This window comes from Mchenga conophoros, linkage group LG1 (genome assembly GCF_057382185.1).
Source record: "Mchenga conophoros isolate Kocher_MC1m ecotype Shallow Benthic linkage group LG1, M_conophoros_male_GT1.1, whole genome shotgun sequence".
NCBI lineage: Eukaryota > Metazoa > Chordata > Actinopteri > Cichliformes > Cichlidae > Mchenga > Mchenga conophoros.
In genome coordinates this window covers 29,502,744-29,521,145 of record NC_140526.1, presented here as the reverse complement: position 1 = coordinate 29,521,145, position 18,402 = coordinate 29,502,744, and the positions used below count along the sequence as shown (strand labels likewise).

Genomic DNA, 18,402 nt, shown 5'->3' with positions numbered 1-18,402 from the left:
CAACAATCATTAGAAAACTATGGATAAGATACTTTAAAAACCCTACCTGCTAAAAATGACCTATTATTGTGTGAATAAATGTTTGGCTACATGTTTTGTACTGAGGTTATTCCTCAAATATCAAGTAAACATTAAAAAAGAATAATATAATATAATATAATATAATATAATATAATATAATATAATATAATAATGATTTTATTCCCGTAATTACCATTATTATTAATTGTTCCTATCTATCTATCTATCTATCTATCTATCTATCTATCTATAATGCAATTATGGGATTTTATGTAAATATAAATGTAAATATTAATTTATAAACCGATAAGATTGCATTATCACGTGACAGGGACTAACAAAGAGAGGGAGCAGTAATAGTTTTTGCCGTCCAACCATTTACAGGTGGGACAGCGTTCTCTGACTCTCTGGCGTCACCTTGTGTGCAGAAACGAAAATGCTCACTGGCCTAATTAACAACACCAGGTAGTCCCCAATTACTTGTGCCCAAGATAGACTGAAAGTGTTTGTTCTTACTGATACTGTTTTAACAGCTACTTTATTGCACAGTAAGGACCATAGCCGGTCGGTTCATCCGCTCTAAAATAAAATGACCAGCCAGTGTCTTCCTTCCCGGGCGTCTTAATCCAGCCCTTAATTCTGTGGGAGTGTGGCAGTGTATCAGCCTGCGCAGGGCCTGAAGGAGTTTAGCTGCTTCAGAGGTGGTGATGACTGAAGTCACGTGGGCTTACTATTTATACTCAAATAGTCCGGCAGTGATAAGGAAACTGTGGAAGGTCGTCTGTCTCTCCTTGCAAGCAGACGGGAAGGATTTTGGGGCTATAGGAACCTCGCAGGTGACACTGCTGTGAAACCCGCTCTTTCTGGAAACCTGAAAGGCAAGTGTGAGAACAAGCAAGTCCATCAGCCGGTCTTTGAGTGTGTGACTAGATTACTGGAGAATGAGGAGCAGTGATTTGAGTGTGATTCAGTAAAATGAATGAATGAATGAATGAATGAATGGGAGGGAAGGTAAACAGCAAAACGTTGTTGTGACTCAGAAATCAAAACATCAACCAAAGCATGACAAGTTTCCACAGTCATGTGTTTTGTTTTGTCTTTCTGGTTGTGGCATTATTTGTCTTTATATAAGACAGACCAACATTTGTAAACACCACATTTTTTCCAGTCTTGACTGTATCTGAGCTGTCCCCCCTCCAGCCCCCCCTTTGTTATCTGCACACTGGTTGCTCTTCTCCGGCTCACAACAACCAGGCCACACTTGGCACACTTTCCCCCCTGTGCCGTCATAATTCCAGTTCTCGCGAAGAGAAGCCTGGAGTGTGTAATCAACCCTGTGCTCTGCATGTGTGTGTGCGGCTGAAATGTCACTCTGCTGTTTGTAGGCCTCGCAGCACGCATAGTCTGAGTGTGTGACTTGGGGAAAGGGGGGCCCGGGACTTGCTTTGAGGGTATTTTAAAAAAATTATGTTCTTTTTTATTTGACAGCAGATGTAGATGTAGTGTCGCCTTATCGCCAACCTCTGCTTCTCCTTGTTTGTGTTCGTAATCAAGAGCTTAGAAGGAGCCTCAGGGCGGACGCTCAGCAGCCATGTCGACCCTTCTCCGCTGCATCTGTAGCTCCTCTGTCATTCTGTCCCAGCGAGGGGTCCATCTGAAGTTCCCTGGAAGGAGGCATTTCAGGACTTTCCCTGTGTTATGGGACCAAAAGGCCTCCAGAGGTAGGAAATTTACAAATCTCTCTGCTTCACAGAGGACAGGCTGGGCTTGCGTGCTTTCTCGTGTCTGACTTGAGGAATGAGAGCGTAACGGTTCACTCAAGGACAAGCTCCGGCCGGCCAAAGGAGTGGAAAACTTCCACTGCAGATCACAAACTGTTTGCAGCAGGTTGCTAGAGATGTTCTCAAAATAGGGAAAGCTGCTATAAAGCAGACGGCGGCTTTGCTCGTGAGAGCTGCTAACATGTGACAGCGGACGAGAGGTCAGTTAAAGGTGACCTGTAAAAACTTGACAGCAGTGCGGCTGATTCTGATGACAGCCTTTTGTGTATGGAGCCTGTGCTGTGTGCGAGGCACACGGCACAGAGTGCTCGTCAAAGTTTTGAGTTGCTGAAATCTTTTAAGTTTGACTTTGGAGTGTGTCTGCATAGGACTGCAGGGCCTCTGTGTGTGTGCTGGCCTGGTGCCAATCACCTGCTAATAATGTCTCCATGGTGGCGAGGTCACTACACCATGTAGGGAGAGAAATGTGTAACCTGACACTGTTTCCAGCAACGCAAATCTCAGCTGTACGCGCATGCCTGCTGCGTTGTTGCGTAAAAGAAGATAAACTTATGTCTTGTGCATATTTTTTTTGTGTGTGACAAGTTCCAAGTTCTTCACTCTCGGCTGCATTGTTTTATTTCCCCCTTTTTCTTTTTCTTTTGTTTTTTTGACCTCAGGTGTGCTCTACAAGGACCTGGTGGTTGGAGTTCCTAAGGAGACGTTACAGAATGAGCGTCGCGTGGCGCTGTCTCCGGCTGGGGTGCAGGCGCTGGTCAAACAGGGCTTCAGGGTGCAGGTGGAAAGCGGCGCCGGGGACGAATCAAAATTCTCCGATCAGCAGTACAGAGATGCTGGAGCCACCATTACTGATGTTAAGGGAGCCCTCGGCTCAGACTTGGTCCTTAAGGTTCGTACCCGGCATGCTTTGGGCCGCAGATCAGACTCTTCTTTGCAGCTTCACAGCTCAGAAACCGTAATCACCAACAATCTTCTTAAGGCCTCATACTATAGACTCATCTCAGTGCAGCATCTGACACCAATGATCACTTTGAGCTTCCTGATATGTTCCAGTCAAAGTAACCACTCTCCTCTGGTTTGAGTAATCTGTATACTTTGTGAAAATGAGCACTGATGTTTTGATTTGCTGCTACATAAGCAAACTAGATCCACATATCTGTCAGTTATATTTAATTGTGAGTGGAAAATAGATTTTTTTTTTCTTTTTAGGTTCGAGCCCCCAGTTTGAGTGAGGTAGATCTCCTGAAACCCAAATCCACCCTGGTGAGCTTCATCTATCCAGCACAGAACCAGGAGCTGATGAATAAGCTGTCACAGAGGCAGAGCACTGTGCTGGCCATGGATCAGGTGCCCAGAGTTACCATTGCACAAGGCTACGATGCACTCAGTTCCATGGCTAACATTGCTGGGTAAACAAAAATGTATTTTTAAGTCCAGATTTCATCTGTTTGTTTAGTTAATGTAAATGTGACTTGAGTTTTTGTTATGTAGGTACAAGGCTGTGGTGCTGGCTGCCAACCACTTTGGCAGGTTCTTTACTGGTCAGATTACAGCTGCAGGAAAAGTGCCTCCAGCTAAGGTAATAGTCTATGTTTTACTCAACCAAGCATGATCTATTTCGACAGTCAGTACAGCGTTTTCTTTCCTTTCAGTATACTTAAAATAAAAAATGAAGTGTGAAGTGAAATCTTGGTACATTTGGATGTTTCTGTTGTAAACAGGTCCTGGTTATTGGAGGTGGAGTGGCTGGTTTGGCAGCAGCCGGGGCAGCTAAGTCAATGGGAGCCATAGTCAGAGGGTTTGATACCAGGTATAAGGTTGGCAACGCCTCAAACTGCAGGCTTATTAATGATGGACAGAATTTTGCTGATAGGCTGGCTGCTTCTTGACTTTCAGGCCAGCTGCTCTGGAGCAGTTCAAGTCGTTTGGGGCTGAGCCTTTAGAAGTAGACCTCAAAGAGTCTGGCGAGGGTGTTGGCGGTTATGCCAAGGAGATGTCAAAGGAGTTCATCGAGGCTGAGATGGCTCTTTTTGCCAAGCAGTGTAAAGAGGTCGACATTATTGTCAGCACTGCCCTGATTCCCGGTGAGTCACATCGGTACTTTAAGCCACTTTTGCCTTTATCGTTTGGCATCAAAAGTTTCATCACTATTTGCTTTTATTTCATCTTTTCCACAGCAACACTGAACGTCAATTAGAGATAAACATATGAAATATTGCTCTGCAAGTGTGCTGAGAATTTCACTCGCTGTTGGCTTATTTTATTTAATCTAGCAGCTAAGGACTCAGTAGGCTTCGTGGGAGTTGGTCCTAAACATAAGCAACGTATAATTTTATCTGTTGACACTTGAGTAAATTGTCTGCTAGTCTGCCCCTCACTCATCACTTTCAAAAGAGGTGGCGATGGCGAAAAGCCTCCGCTTTGGACTTTGCAACTAGATCTAACTAACCAACGTATGATGGCACAGTGGCCTCGTCCAATTTTTCTATACTGTCTATGGCTTAAGCCCCATCAACCCCATAATGTCGCTTTCATGAGGGTCACTACATCTTTAATACGGATTGACTATCCTCTTTGTTAGACAGCATGATGCTGTTTGATGCATCTCATTCCTTTCTACCTGTGGTCCTATGCTCACTCAGGGAAGCGTGCACCCATACTGATCAAAAAGGAGTTTGTAGAGTCTATGAAGGATGGCTCTGTAGTGGTGGATCTAGCTGCAGAGGCAGGGGGCAACATCGAGACCACAAAGCCCGGACAGCTGCATGTTTACAGGGTATGTTTTGGCCTAGCTTGCACATTTGGATAAACTGGATAATTTTAAGGAATGCAAAAGATGTATTTCTGATTTGGGATATATATGATTTATTTATGTATGAATAATGTACTTTTTTGTTAACTAGGGAGTAACACACATCGGCTACTCAGACCTGCCCAGCCGCATGGCCACCCAAGCCAGCAGTCTATATTCAAACAACATACTGAAGCTTCTGAAGGCCATTAGTCCAGACAAGGAATACTTCCACTATGAGCCCAAAGAAGAATTTGATTATGGAACAATTGACCACGTCATCCGTGGGACTCTTGTTATGAAGGTGGAGTTTTTTTTTTTTTTTCATGTGACTGTCTCCTGTCAGCTTCCATCCCCACTGGCATCCCTCCTTCCCTCTCATGCGCTGTCAGATCCTGTCATGCTTGGCTAGAGCGCCAATTGAGTACCAAAACAGAGTCCCAGCTGGGAATAGCTCAAGTTGGATCCCAGCAAGAATGTTATGAACGTTTCAAAATACACTTTTCCAGGAATTTAGCTTTGACACATTGTTTATGGCAGAATAAGCACGCAACCTCAATAGGACATATCAGCTTACCTCTTGTTACACTAAGCATTATTCAGCCCCTTAAAAGAGAATTTATCTTTCAAAACCACTGCTAACTGGTTTGTGATTGCTTTTTTGTTTAGCGTAATCCCCTGTGCCGTCCACGAGTTCGTGTTCGAGAGCTCACCCACTGTGTGAAAGTCTTGATGTCTGTTTCTCACGCAAATCTTTTGTGGACTCCTCTCTCCTCACTCTGGTCTTCTTGTGTGTTTTCTGGTGCATTCAGGAAGGCAAGAACATGTTCCCATCACCCCTTCCAAAAACAGTCCCGCCATCGCCGGTGAAACAGAAAACGGTTGCAGAGTTGGAGGCCGAGAAAGTGGCGTCCGTTTCGCCCTTCAACCGCACCATGACCTCTGCTGGTGTCTACACTGCAGGTTAAACACAAACACAGAAGTATTCAGACTTCTGGGACATTTAGCACTGCTTTATTTGGCTTCACTGAGAGGATTTGTTCTGTGTAAAACATTAATTTGTACTGAAATTAAAGCATGCAAATAATCCAATTAAAGTAAAATATCAATTTTCACTATCTTTTGGTTTAAATCAGGGGTGTCCAACTCCAGTCCTCGAGAGCTACTGTCCTGCAGCTTTTAAGCGCATCCTTGTTCCAACACACCTGAATCAAATACTGGCTTGTTATCAGACCTTTGCCAAAATGGATGGCATGCTGAAAAGAGGTAATCCAACAATCTGATTCAGCTGTGTTAGAGTAGGGACGCATCTAAAACAGGGGTAGACAACTCCAGGCCTCGAGTGCCAGTGTCCTGCAGGTTTTAGATATCACCCTGGGTCAGCACATCTGAATCAAATGATTAGTTCATTCCCAGACCTCTGGAGACCATGGGCTGTATCCCAATTCAGGGTCTGCAGCCTTAAAGTACGCAGCCTCAACGATCCTCAAGGGCCGCGTACTTAAAGACCGCTAAGGCCGGAAGTGCGAGGCTTGTGAAATGGGACGGTCTAGCCTCCGTTGCGCTGCCCAGGTTGCCTAGCAACCATGATACTAAATCATACAGCTTTGTTTGACAGAAATGAAGGAGAAAATCTTTTGTTCATTTCTTTGTTTGTTTCTACATGAGCTTTGATCATTCTCTGTAAGATTAAGGTCAGCTATTGAACGGCGTATATTTTAAAGTAAAGGCTTTAAAACCAAGTTAGTACAAACGTCACTAATGTCACATAACTTTGCCGACATGTGGCCAGCAGTAATGTTTTAATGTTCTTCGTTATTAAACATTTGCACATAAATAAGTGACATGATATTCAGTACTTGAAGTTTACTCTTCGGGCAGCCCTCATCCGCCGTTTGTTAGGAGGAAATTTAGCCATTTGAATCAGCTGCGTTGGATCAAGGACACATCTAAAACCTGCAGGACACTGGCACTCGAGGCCTGAAGTTGCCTACCCCTGATCTAAAAGCAGCAGGACAGTAGCTCTCGAGGACTCAAGTTGGACACCCCTAGTTTAAATGGCTTGTGTTAGTGTGACATTAATATTAGACAAAGATAACTTAAGTAAATGCAGAAGTTTTTAAATGATTATTTCATTTATTAAGGAAAAAAGCTACCCAAACCTACCTGGCCTTTCAGGTAAAAGTTAAAACAATCTTTGGAAGATCTGAGTCCAGTTACATCTGGCATACACAGCCTTTAATGAAAAGAACATCATACCAGCAATCAAACATGGTGGTGGTAATGTAATGGTCAGGGGTTGCTTTGCTGTTTCAAGACCTGTACAACTCGCCATAACTGATGGAACAATGAATTCTGGTCTCTACCAGAAAATCCTGAAGGAGAATGTCTGGCCATGAGTTTATAGCCCAAAGCTCAAGCACACTTGGGTTATGCAGAAGGACAGTGATCTGAAAACACACCAGAAAGTCCATCTGTTGATGTCTTAAAAAAACAAAATGAAGGTTTTGGAGTTGTCTAATCAAATTGTGGACTTGAATCAGATTTAGATGCTTGACCTTAACCTCCTAGGACCTGGCATCCACATATGTGGACATCACATTTTGGGTTGTCTAGACCAAAATACTAAACTTTGCTCTACAAGGGCCTGATATCCACTTACGAGGACATCATGCTGCCACTGTTCAATCGAAATTTAATGTGAATGTCCTCATATGTGGCTCTCATTTTTCTCAGAAACAAAAATCAGTTAAAAAAAATAAATTGCGTAACTCTTTGTTGTTACATTCATCAGCTCCCAATCAGCCCAAATGGCAAAGCGAAATTACAAATGCATACCATGAAGTTTGGGTCTTAGGAGGTTAAACAGGTTATTCGTGCTCAAATCCTCCAATGTGGCTGAATTACAATTCTGCAAAGAAGAGTGGGCCAAAATTCCTCCACAGTCACGAGAGACCCATTTCCAGTTTTTGCACATGCTTGATTGCAGTTCTTGCTGCCAAGGGTGGCTCAACCAGTTATTACATTTAGGGGGGAGGTGGTTTTTCACATAGAAGTTTCAGGTAGGTTGGGGTGGCTTTTTCCCCCTTAAAAACCTGTTTACTCAGGTTATCCAATATTAAAATCTGTTTGATCTGAAACATTTGGGTATGGCAAGTATGCCAAAAACTAAGAAATGTAAAGTGGGACTGCTTTTCTACATAATGGATATGTGCTGGAAACCTTTGTATGTGGACAAGAAAAGCAATTTGCAATTTAAGCATGTCTCTTTGGGATTTCATTGTAAGATTCATGAGGGGAAAAATCCTTTACTTTCCAGTCTGACTTTGTAATTTTTCCATTTTTAAATCAAGTCACTGTAACAGATCTTACTGTGACCTTTGGAAGCCCCCCTGTAACTGAGCACAGCGATGAATATATTTTTCAGTAAATTCAAACATTTCGCTTCACTTCTTTCAGAGAAACTATGAATCATAATAGCTGGTAATAAAACGACATGTTTATTTGTCTTATTCAGTTATTCCATTCCTTCAATGGTTAAGAAGGGACTGGAAACCAAACTTGAAACTACAGCAGCAGGGAAAGCACAAACATGGCAACAGCAACACTGCCTTGCTCTGTCTCTCTCTAGGCCTGTCTACCTGTCTGGCTCTAGGCATCATCTCGCCCAATGCTGCTTTCACTCAGATGGTCACCACCTTTGGTTTGGGTGGGATAGTGGGATACCACACTGTGTGGGGTGTGACCCCCGCTCTGCACTCACCTCTCATGTCCGTCACCAATGCCATCTCAGGTCAGAACTCATTAAAGTCATGAAAATCTGTATAGATGTGGTGATATTTGAGTGATTCCTTTTTATTTGTTAACAAATTCTTTTCTGTCAGGTCTGACTGCGGTGGGAGGCCTGGTGCTGATGGGTGGAGGTCTCACACCTTCTTCCCTGCCCGAGAGTCTTGCTCTGGCTGCTGCCTTCGTTTCCTCCATCAACATTGCTGGTGTGACATTCAACACTGGACACAAAAATGGCTTCAGTGAACATAAATAATTTCCCACCCAAACAAATGAAAACGGCTAATTCATTCATTTATTTCTGCACCTGTGCAGGTGGTTTTCTGATCACCCAGAGGATGCTGGACATGTTTAAACGGCCCACCGACCCTCCTGAGTACAATTACCTGTATTTGCTGCCTGGGGCTACATTTGTTGGAGGATATGGAGCCTCTGTGGCTGCTGGGTACAGCATCGAGCAGGTGAGACGATGCACATCATGTCATCTCACTCAGATTTGTTTCCACTGACAATCCCCTACTTAATGTAATGTGCATTAAGTAGCGTGACAGTGAAATTAATTGTTTGTAGAGCAGCGGTCCCCAACCTTTTTTGTGCCACAGACCAGTTTATGTCTGACAATATTTTCACCGACTGGCCTTTAAGATGTCTTGGATTTGTTGTACTAATCAACAAAATAAAACCTGTACTGGTAGCAAAAAAGTTTTATTCATAAGACACTGGAAAAGACTGAGGGAAACCGAGTTAATGATAAAAACCCTGAAAACCATAAATTTCACACCCGAGCCATAACTCTCGCGGACCTGTACCCAACGACTCATAGACCGGTACCAGTCCGTGGCCCGGGGATTGGGGACCGCTGTTGTAGAGTAGATGGTACTCTGTCTGGTACTTTAGTGTGGTGACCTCTGCTTGCTAGAAAGTGCATCTAATTTCATGTATAAATTTGTATCTTACAAAATGAAGATACCATGAAATGAATGCATAATTTAATTTTTATATTTATTAGACTGAAACTGAAATATTATGTTAACTTTAAATATGGCTTACCATATATGAACATAAATGCAGTTATGTCAGTTTAATAGAAAAGTTAAGCGCGATCAAAAAAGGATTTCAAATACAGAAATGTCCAACTTCTGAAGAGTGTGTTTGTTCTTGCTCTCAGTACTGGATTGTTGCATGAATTACTGCATCAGGTTGCCATGGAGGCAATCCGCTTGTGGATCTGTTGAGTTGTTTCTGAAGCCCATGCTACTTTGATAGCTTGTCTGTATTGGATCAGGTGTTTCTCATCAGGTCAAGTTGTCTGGCCCGTCTTGCACAGTAATAACATGGTCAGCAGGCCATTTGGTACTAGTTTTGGCACGGTGTGAAAGTGACGTGTCCTGCTGGGAAAAGAAAATCAACATCTTCATAAAGCTTGTCAGCAGATGGAAACTTGAAGCTCTCTAAAGCCTCCTTGCAGACAGCTGCACTGACTCTGGAGTTGATAAAACACAGTGGGCCAAACATCAGCAACACTGGCAGATGATGTGGCATCTCAAACCATCAGACTGCAGGAAATTCACTCTGGATTTCAAACACCTCGGCTTGTGTGCCTCTTTGCGCTCCCTCCAGACTCTTGGACCTTGATTTAGAAATAAAAAGTGAAATTTACTTTCATCTGCAAAGAAAGGCTTCGGACCACTGCACAATAGTCCAGTCATTTTTTAGATTGACCCAGGTAAGATGCTTTTGACTTTGTCTCTGATCTTTGTTTGATCTTAGGAAGATCAAACCCCAGCCTCAGTCCACTCGTTCTCCAAAGCTCTTGAATCAACTTCTTTTTTAACAAACCTCTCAAGGCTGCAGGCGTCCCTATTACCTGTGGACACTTTTCTTGTTACTACCACACTTTTCCATTTCAGTCAACTTTCCATTAACGTGTTTTGATGTGCTATATTAATGACCTTCTATGAAAAGAGTCAATGATGCTGCTTGAGAAGAGACTCAGTGATAATCATCTATACAAGTGTCCAGTCAGCAGTCTTCTCCATGATTGTGGTTGTGTGTATTAAGTAGGCTGAATCATTTACAGGTATTTATACTGTTCTTCTAATGACATATTTTTTTGAGTCTACAATATATAAAATTTTCACTTGTTGTAACTAACTGATGGGAAATACTGAACTTCTTTTAAATATTTGAATTTTCTGAGATGCATCTGGTTAGAGACCTCCAAGGTGAAGTGTTTGGGCATGCTGTACTGGGAGGATCTCTCAGCTGGTTTTGGAACGATGCGCCCTAGAGAACCTATTAAGCTTTTTATATATATTTTTTTCTCTCACATAGATTCTGTTACTGCAGTAGTGGATGCGTTTTAAACATGTTTTTTTCCCTTTCTACTCTTGGCTCTGCATGAGTCAGTGAGATGGGGAAACTCTCATTATGGTCATGTCAGGTACACAGTTCTGGCTTGAGCACAGAAACCAACCCACCTGCTATTCAAATCTTTTCTTTGAGGGAGTTCACTGTGGGGCTGTATCAAGGCCTGGTAGAGGCTATATAGGGATTTTCTTTAAATGTGAGCCATACAAAGATGATAAGTAGAATGTAAGACTATTTAAAAAACAAAAAAAAAAACAAAAAAAAAAACCCTGTAGATTAACAGACTGGGTCCACTTTGATGTCAGGTCTAGATCAGAAGCTTTCATTTAATTGGGATTACCTCTCATCTTTAAACTAATTTTCATCCTGCTTCTCGATTCTTTGATGACTTATTGATCCATTCTCAACATGTAGCTATGATAAAATGCTGATTCTCACTTTTTCTCCTCAGATGATGTACTTGGGCTCAGGTTTGTGCTGTGTCGGGGCGCTGGCCGGCCTGTCTGCCCAGAGCAGCAGTCGCTTGGGGAACGCCCTCGGCATGATGGGAGTGGCAGGGGGCCTTGCTGCCACCCTCGGTGCCCTCAAACCCTCACCGGAGCTGCTGTCTCAGATGTCTCTGGCTATGGCCGGTGGGGGAACCCTGGGTAGGTGGCTCCATGCATTCAACTAAAATGGATATGATATTGTGTTCACTGATATTTCTTTACTTAAACTGCCCCCCAAAAAAACCTCTTGTGCTGCAAAATGCCCACTGTAGCTTCACAGCGCTTCTAATTTCATCTTATAACAACTCAAGTGGTATGCCCTGCTGTTTCATTGGGTCATGTGAAGGAGACTTGCAAATAACGTAGCACCTCAAGGTTTCAGTTTTCAATAAAAAACAAATTGATCAAGTTTCGGCATGACTCCTCTGAAGTCTAGCGGTTTGTTTCGTTATTAGCTCCTCCTAGCTAATTCATAACATGCATCAATCACTCTGTTGTACATATTAATCGTAATTTAAGAAGCAGGAAGATGAATGGCAGTGTAATCATCCTAAGAATGAGCGCATACACACAGCATTAAGAGCCGCTTAGTTTTCAAGAAAACGCAATTAAATCCTCAACTTTGAACTCCTGGGATTACCTTTTGAAGAACAGGCCCCATAACTAGAAGCAGGTGTCTGCCTTTTAACCATTTTTTCCCCTTTTTTCTTTCTTCTTTTTTTAATTTCATGTTTTTTTTTCAATGCCCTAAATGTTTCTAGCAGTCAGACTCTGCCAATGTGCATGCGAAGTGTAGTTCTGGTGTTTAAATTTTTTTTTTTTTTTAAACTTTCTTCATATCTCAACTACAGGTCTGACCATTGCCAAGCGTATTGAAATCTCAGACTTGCCCCAGCTTGTGGCAGCTTTCCACAGCCTTGTGGGCCTGGCGGCTGTTCTCACATGCATTGCCGAGTATATGATTGAGTACCCTCACCTGGATACTCACCCAGCTGCAGGTGTGCTCAAGACTGTGGCTTACCTGGGCACTTACATCGGAGGCGTCACATTCAGTGGATCACTGGTGGCCTATGGCAAGCTTCAAGGTAATCGATCTGACACTAATCTCTCATTTGCACATTGTCAGTCCATAGCTGACGAGGTCAGTCCCTGTCAGATCTGACCATAGCTCTTCTTATTACACACAAATCTCTATGAAAACACATCAGGTTGTCTGGCCGGCTGCTGATTGTTCCTTTCATCTACTGAAAGCCAAAGATCCCCTCTTAAATCCAGGAGTTTCTGTGTAAGTGTCAGCACTCTCTAATTTGCGCTTTAGGCCGACCAATCAAGAGGAACACATGAGAAGCTCTCTGGTAATTTGCCATGGGAAGGGCAGGCCAGTGACTGGATGGCTGTGGTTGGTAGAGGGTTGCTGGCTGATTTGTGGATGAGACAGATGCTCAGACAGCTGATTAGAGGCTTTCGCAGATAAGTCTGAGGGTTCAAAGACACCTGACACTGGTTAAAGAAAAGCACACTCACTTGTTTTGTCTTGTTCCTTTTAAACCCTACAAAAGTGTGAGAACAGTTTCTCTTCCCTCTCTGAAAAATGTGTTTTTTGGTTGTAGGTCTTTTGAGCTCTGCCCCCCTGCTGCTACCTGGACGGCACATGCTGAATGCCAGTCTGATGGCAGCATCTGTTGGAGGCATGGTGCCCTTTATGCTTAGTTCCAGTTATGGTACTGGCATGGGGTGCCTGCTGGGAGTGTCTGGGCTTTCCACTGTCATGGTGAGTTTGTGACCATTATTAAAGCTGCCAACAGGCAGGGGGTGGGGGGGGGATTGGCAACATCTCTTTCAGTGAATTTACATTTCAGCAGTTGATTTTTAATGTAAGAATTGTTTTAGCTAACTTGGAATATGTTAAAATACTTGTTTGTTTTTCTGATTCAACCTGTCATAGGGTGTAACGCTAACAGCAGCCATCGGAGGTGCTGACATGCCCGTGGTCATTACTGTGCTGAACAGCTACTCAGGATGGGCACTATGTGCCGAAGGCTTCTTGCTTGACAACAATCTCATGACAATTGTTGGAGCGCTGATTGGCTCCTCTGGTGCAATCCTCTCCTACATCATGTGTGTGGTGAGTAGATGCACATTTCCAGCATTATGCATGAAGTAAAAGGATACAAACGTGTCACTGGGCTGCTTCTTCCTCAAGGCTATGAACCGCTCCCTGCCAAACGTGATCCTGGGCGGGTACGGCACCACCTCAACATTGGGTGGTAAGCCCATGGAGATTGTTGGCACTCACACCGAGGTCAATGTGGACCAAACCATTGACATAATCAAAGAAGCCAACAACATCATCATTACTCCAGGTACACACTGTTTTACAGATGTCTCGAAGCACTGTTGAGGAATGTAATTTTCAGCTTTGTCATTGGTAACTTTTTCTAACCAACCAATCTGTGAAACTGATCTTTTATCAGTTTGTTTCGTTTAATGTAGGTACCTATATTACCACAATAGTACCCCACTTGTAAGTGACTGTATTTAGTTATTAGGTTGCACTATCTAGTTTGATTAGCAGTGTATCCGACCATCCAAAAGCAATGGACAGTGCACAAGAGAGGTGAAGAAAAGGGTTCAGGCAGGGTGGAGCAGGTGGAGATTTAGGATAGTGGAAAGACTGAGATGATTTTTGACAGAAAGATAGCAGCAGGAGTGAAAGGAAAGGTTTACAAGATGGTAGAGGGACCTGCTGTAATGTATGGTTTGGAGACTAGGAAATAGGAAGCGTAAATGGAGTTGGCAGAGCTGAAGATGCTAAGATTTTCATTTGGGTACATCAGAGGAACAGAGCAGGCTGATCAGCTTGGAAACAAAGTTGGAGACGCAAAGCTGATATAGTTCAGAGATGGGCAAAAGAGGAATGGTGGATATATTGGACAAAGGATGTTGAAGATGGAGCTACCGGGCAAGAGGAAAAGAGAAAGACCACAGAGAAGATTCATGGATGTAGTGAAGGACATGCAGAGGGTGGGTGTGACAGACGAGGATGCTGGGGAGGGGTGAGATAGAGGCAGATGAATTGCTGTGGCGACCACTAAAGGGAGACGCCGAAAGGAGAAGAGAGAGGGAGAGCGAGAGAAGAAGAATCCTGTGTCGTCATGTTGGATCAAGTGAATGAAGACCCTATTCATAAAAGCCTAGAGGTTAGACAGTGACTTTCTGGCATCTACAGGCTGATAGGGAAAATGTGCTGTTTTATTTTTGTTTGTTTCCCCCCAACCTGCTGGTGATAACCTTGCGCTGCTCTTATATTTAATGGTGGCAAAATATGGTTGACCACAGCAATCTAGTGACCAAAGCTATTCTAAGGAGGTTTTTGGTGTAACACCCTGTTTGATTGGGGAGGGATTCCAGGTTGCAGCGAATGAAGATACATCATTTCTTTTAATTTTTTTTTAAAATGACGAGTCATTGGGCCATGTCCAATATGGAGAACAACTTGAGCATAATGCACTAAGAAAATGCATAATAAACGTCTACTGTGTATACTATGTAACATGCAGGTAAAATAATGCAATCTTACTCACTGAACTGGATCTTGGATTTTATTTAATTTTTTTTAATTGGCTGTCTCAGAGCGTGCCATATTATTTATCAGATAAGCATTACAAATGCAGGGCTAAAGGAAGGATGTCAAACTCATTTTACATTGTGCCACGTACAGCCTACTTTGACCTTAAGTGGGCTGGACTGGTCGAAATCCCCTTTGTTTATTTAAGAGACTGATAATGTCCTTTTAAAAAAAGATTGTAAAGCATAAAAACGGGAAGTTTCTGTGATCTGCTTATCTATTAATTTACTTTGGTATAATCGATGTGGAAGGTCTTTATTAGTAGGAAAAGCTGTAAGTCTTTTCCATAGCTGATTCGGTGGGCTAGCTTGGATTCTTTGGCTGGCCAGTTCTGGCTCCCTGGGTCTCACGTTTGAAGGGTTTCCAGCAAAATGAATTAGCTGAGGTGAAGGCCAGCAGACAGATATATAGCCACCTGTAATGGCATCTATGTGTTAATGAAGCCATGTCTTTAAGCTCAAAGATTGAATTTAAACAGATGAGTTAAAATGGAGACAAAGTGTTTTGGTATGTCTATTTCTTTGTGTTAGCTTCAAATGGCCATTTAAGAAACTGTTTTTGGCACTCCAACATTGGTTTCAGGTGTGTTGTGTTATCAGTTGTTAATTAAGTCTTAAGCAGACATGAAGAGCAGGTAGCAAGTTAGATAACACTGTGCTTCATCCAAAGTTTCCTCATTTTTGAAGTCCTTAGCTATAAGTTGTTTCATCTGGGGAATTTTTTTTTTTTTTTTTAGTGCTGCACAAAAAATTATGTAAACTGATATAAACTGTTAGAATTTGGGCTAAAGCCAGCTTGCAATCAGTGCATTGGAAGAATGCTCCACCATGATTTATATTTTTCTTCAAAGGTCAGCTACTTTTGTCATTTGCCACTTTGTCTGTAAGCAAATTTTGGTGGAAGCTTTAAATCTTCTACATAAGTAGAAAAACTTTTTTCCCCCAGTTGTGGGTGGAGACGGTGCTGGAAACAGATGGAGCCCTTTAGAGACGGGTGTAGACAGGTGTAGAAAGAAACTTGGACTAACATAAGAGATTTATATTGGTGCTCCTGTCAGTAGATGGCGTGGAGTCCAAATGTCATTTTTCAGATCATTAGTTTAGATCAGTACCATCATCTATCTCCCACATAACTGCTTTCACCTGACCAAAAAAACCAAGCAAAAAAAGTTGCTCTGTGAGATCAAAAACAGCTCTGGGAAAGCCCAAATGTTTTGCAGAGTACTTGGAAATGGTCAGGCATCTGATGGTAGCGTTTTCATTAAACTCAGAATGCTGAACTGTAGTGACCACAAGAGGGAGTAGTTTGTTCACAAACTGTCCACGGGGCCTAAATAATGGTGGTTTGGATTTCAGAGTGTGAGATAATGCCCTCATGATTTATTAAGCAGAAAAGCCAGACTTGTCTGACAAATGAGTAGCTGTTGAACGGCCTGTGCGAGAGGAACCACTCCGTGTAGCTTGGATACCAGGATTGCTGTTTTTTTTTCCAATGGCTCCGAATTGGTGCAGAGACAGCTGTGTGGTCGAACATGCTGGTTTGATTAGAGAAACAGTGAAAAATCATAAGGGCTATTCGGTCCAGACTCTCCATGTGCTGTCAACAACAAAGCACGGCAGTGAGGAAACAGAAGGCTCCGGCTGTTTGGGGAATTATAGAAGATACAGGATACAAGTCACTGGCTTGGAAAAACTCGATTAGGGGTAATGCTGAACTCTAGAAGGTACCTGACCACCAGGGTTAAGCAGGGGTTATGCAGACAGAGGGTAACTAGCTCTTTGCACGCAGGGGACCCCAATGCACACCACACATGCAAAAGTTTTCCTTAGAAAAATGTCTCTCAGACTTTTGGCTGCTATGATTTAACACAGAGAGGAGTCTTGTGGTGGTGGAGGACAAAAGAAGGAATGAAGGGTGATGAATATGTGGCTTTACTGTTGTCCTGCAGGACTGCTGTGCCTGTCATTTAGAAATGAACAATAGCTGTGAAATGCTTATCTATGACCAGGCACCCATCCAATAAAAGAAAAGCTGTTTGACAGGAGACTCAAGCAACCTAAAGGGATTATGGAGTATGTAGATAAGATATAACCATTATATTCCTACTAAGGCCAATTTGCTCAGCTATTGCAAGTTTCTATATTTATGTTGTTAGGTTGGGGTCTGTGTGCGGCCAAAGCCCAGTATCCTATTGCAGATATGGTGAAGATGCTGAAGGAACAAGGCAAGACTGTGAGGTTAGTTTGTACACACGTGTGTATATACACACACAAGGCAGGACATTCTTTTATCAGTGTGTGTGTGTGTGTGTGTGTGTGTGTGTGTGTGTGTGAGACAAGTTTTCAGTGAAAAATCAGTGATGTGCTGTAACATCTCCAACAGGTTTGGCATCCACCCAGTGGCCGGTCGTATGCCCGGCCAGCTGAACGTACTCTTGGCCGAGGCTGGCGTTCCCTATGACGTGGTCCTGGAGATGGATGAGATCAATGACGACTTCCCAGGCAAGCTCCGTTTTTAAAAATAAATTCTAGAAAGATCTGTTATATTTACCGTTACACGGCTGTCACTTTGGCAGGGAGGTGTTGGATTAAATTACTCGATTGGTGATTTGTAATAAACGCATCCGTTCCTTTTCATCTGCGCTTGAAGTGGCCACATGTTATGTCTGGATACTTGGATGTGCCAAGTTATTAGGACAACACTCATTGTTTTCTTAGCAACCAGGCACGCAGGCTGACACACATGGTTCTGTTTATGGTGGAGGGAGATTAGTGCAGCGCCGGAGTTTGAGTTCATCCGCCTTGTGCGTAAACGTGTAAATGTTTATGACCCACAGAGACAGACTTGGCGCTGGTCATCGGTGCCAATGACACGGTGAATTCGGCGGCGCAAGAAGATCCCAACTCTATAATTGCTGGCATGCCGGTCCTGGAGGTGTGGAAGTCCAAACAGGTTGGTCTGCCTTTATTAGATGAAATGTGTTTGAGGATATAGTACCAAAATAAGAAAAATCTAATCATATACCACCTTCTTTTCTTACTATTACCACCAGGTGATAGTGATGAAGCGTACTTTGGGTGTGGGCTACGCTGCAGTAGATAACCCCATTTTCTACAAGCCCAACACATCTATGTTGCTGGGAGATGCCAAGAAAACTTGTGACAGTCTGCAAGCAAAGATCCGAGAGACCTTCTACTAATTACAACTCATTACTGCCGTGTACAATTGTTAAGAACTTAAAAGTTATTACAATTTTTGGCATGTGAGATACCTATTTTACAAAAACAAGTTTATTGGGTCTGCAACAAATGTGATTACAGCAGAACACAAACATCATTGTGCACTAATTTGTAAATTAAAATGTTTAAATGTATCAGAAATTCCTTTCTTTGTACTACTACGGTCACACTGTCCATTCATGCATAAGAAAATGTCATTCGAGTTCAAAAACTAAAAATTATTTTTCTGCATAATCAGAATCTATTAACATAAAACGCTTCAGCTACAGTGTTTGATGTCTTTTAGTCTGTCCTC

The 18,402-nt window shown here is 42.8% G+C and overlaps 1 protein-coding gene across 2 annotated transcripts; it reads left to right on the top strand.

Annotated features, from left to right (window-relative positions):
* Positions 1-745: 745 nt before the first annotated feature.
* On the top strand, positions 746-18,373 carry nnt2 (nicotinamide nucleotide transhydrogenase 2). Of its 2 annotated transcripts, none has more exons than XM_085273928.1 (22): positions 746-899; positions 1,576-1,742; positions 2,462-2,691; positions 3,012-3,211; positions 3,294-3,381; positions 3,524-3,612; positions 3,699-3,886; positions 4,445-4,578; positions 4,706-4,897; positions 5,406-5,556; positions 8,225-8,386; positions 8,478-8,588; positions 8,698-8,843; positions 11,204-11,399; positions 12,092-12,325; positions 12,851-13,011; positions 13,186-13,365; positions 13,444-13,603; positions 17,024-17,105; positions 17,251-17,369; positions 17,705-17,820; positions 17,921-18,373. In XM_085273928.1, the coding sequence occupies exons 2-22, from the start codon at positions 1,613-1,615 to the stop codon at positions 18,065-18,067; spliced, it is 3,216 nt and encodes a 1,071-aa protein (XP_085130054.1). In that variant the 5' UTR covers positions 746-899; positions 1,576-1,612; the 3' UTR covers positions 18,068-18,373. The 2 variants fall into 2 exon arrangements, with proteins under 2 accessions (XP_085130054.1, XP_085130061.1); XM_085273935.1 differs by lacking the exon at positions 746-899 and adding an exon at positions 982-1,472.
* The last annotated feature ends 29 nt before the right edge of the window (positions 18,374-18,402 follow it).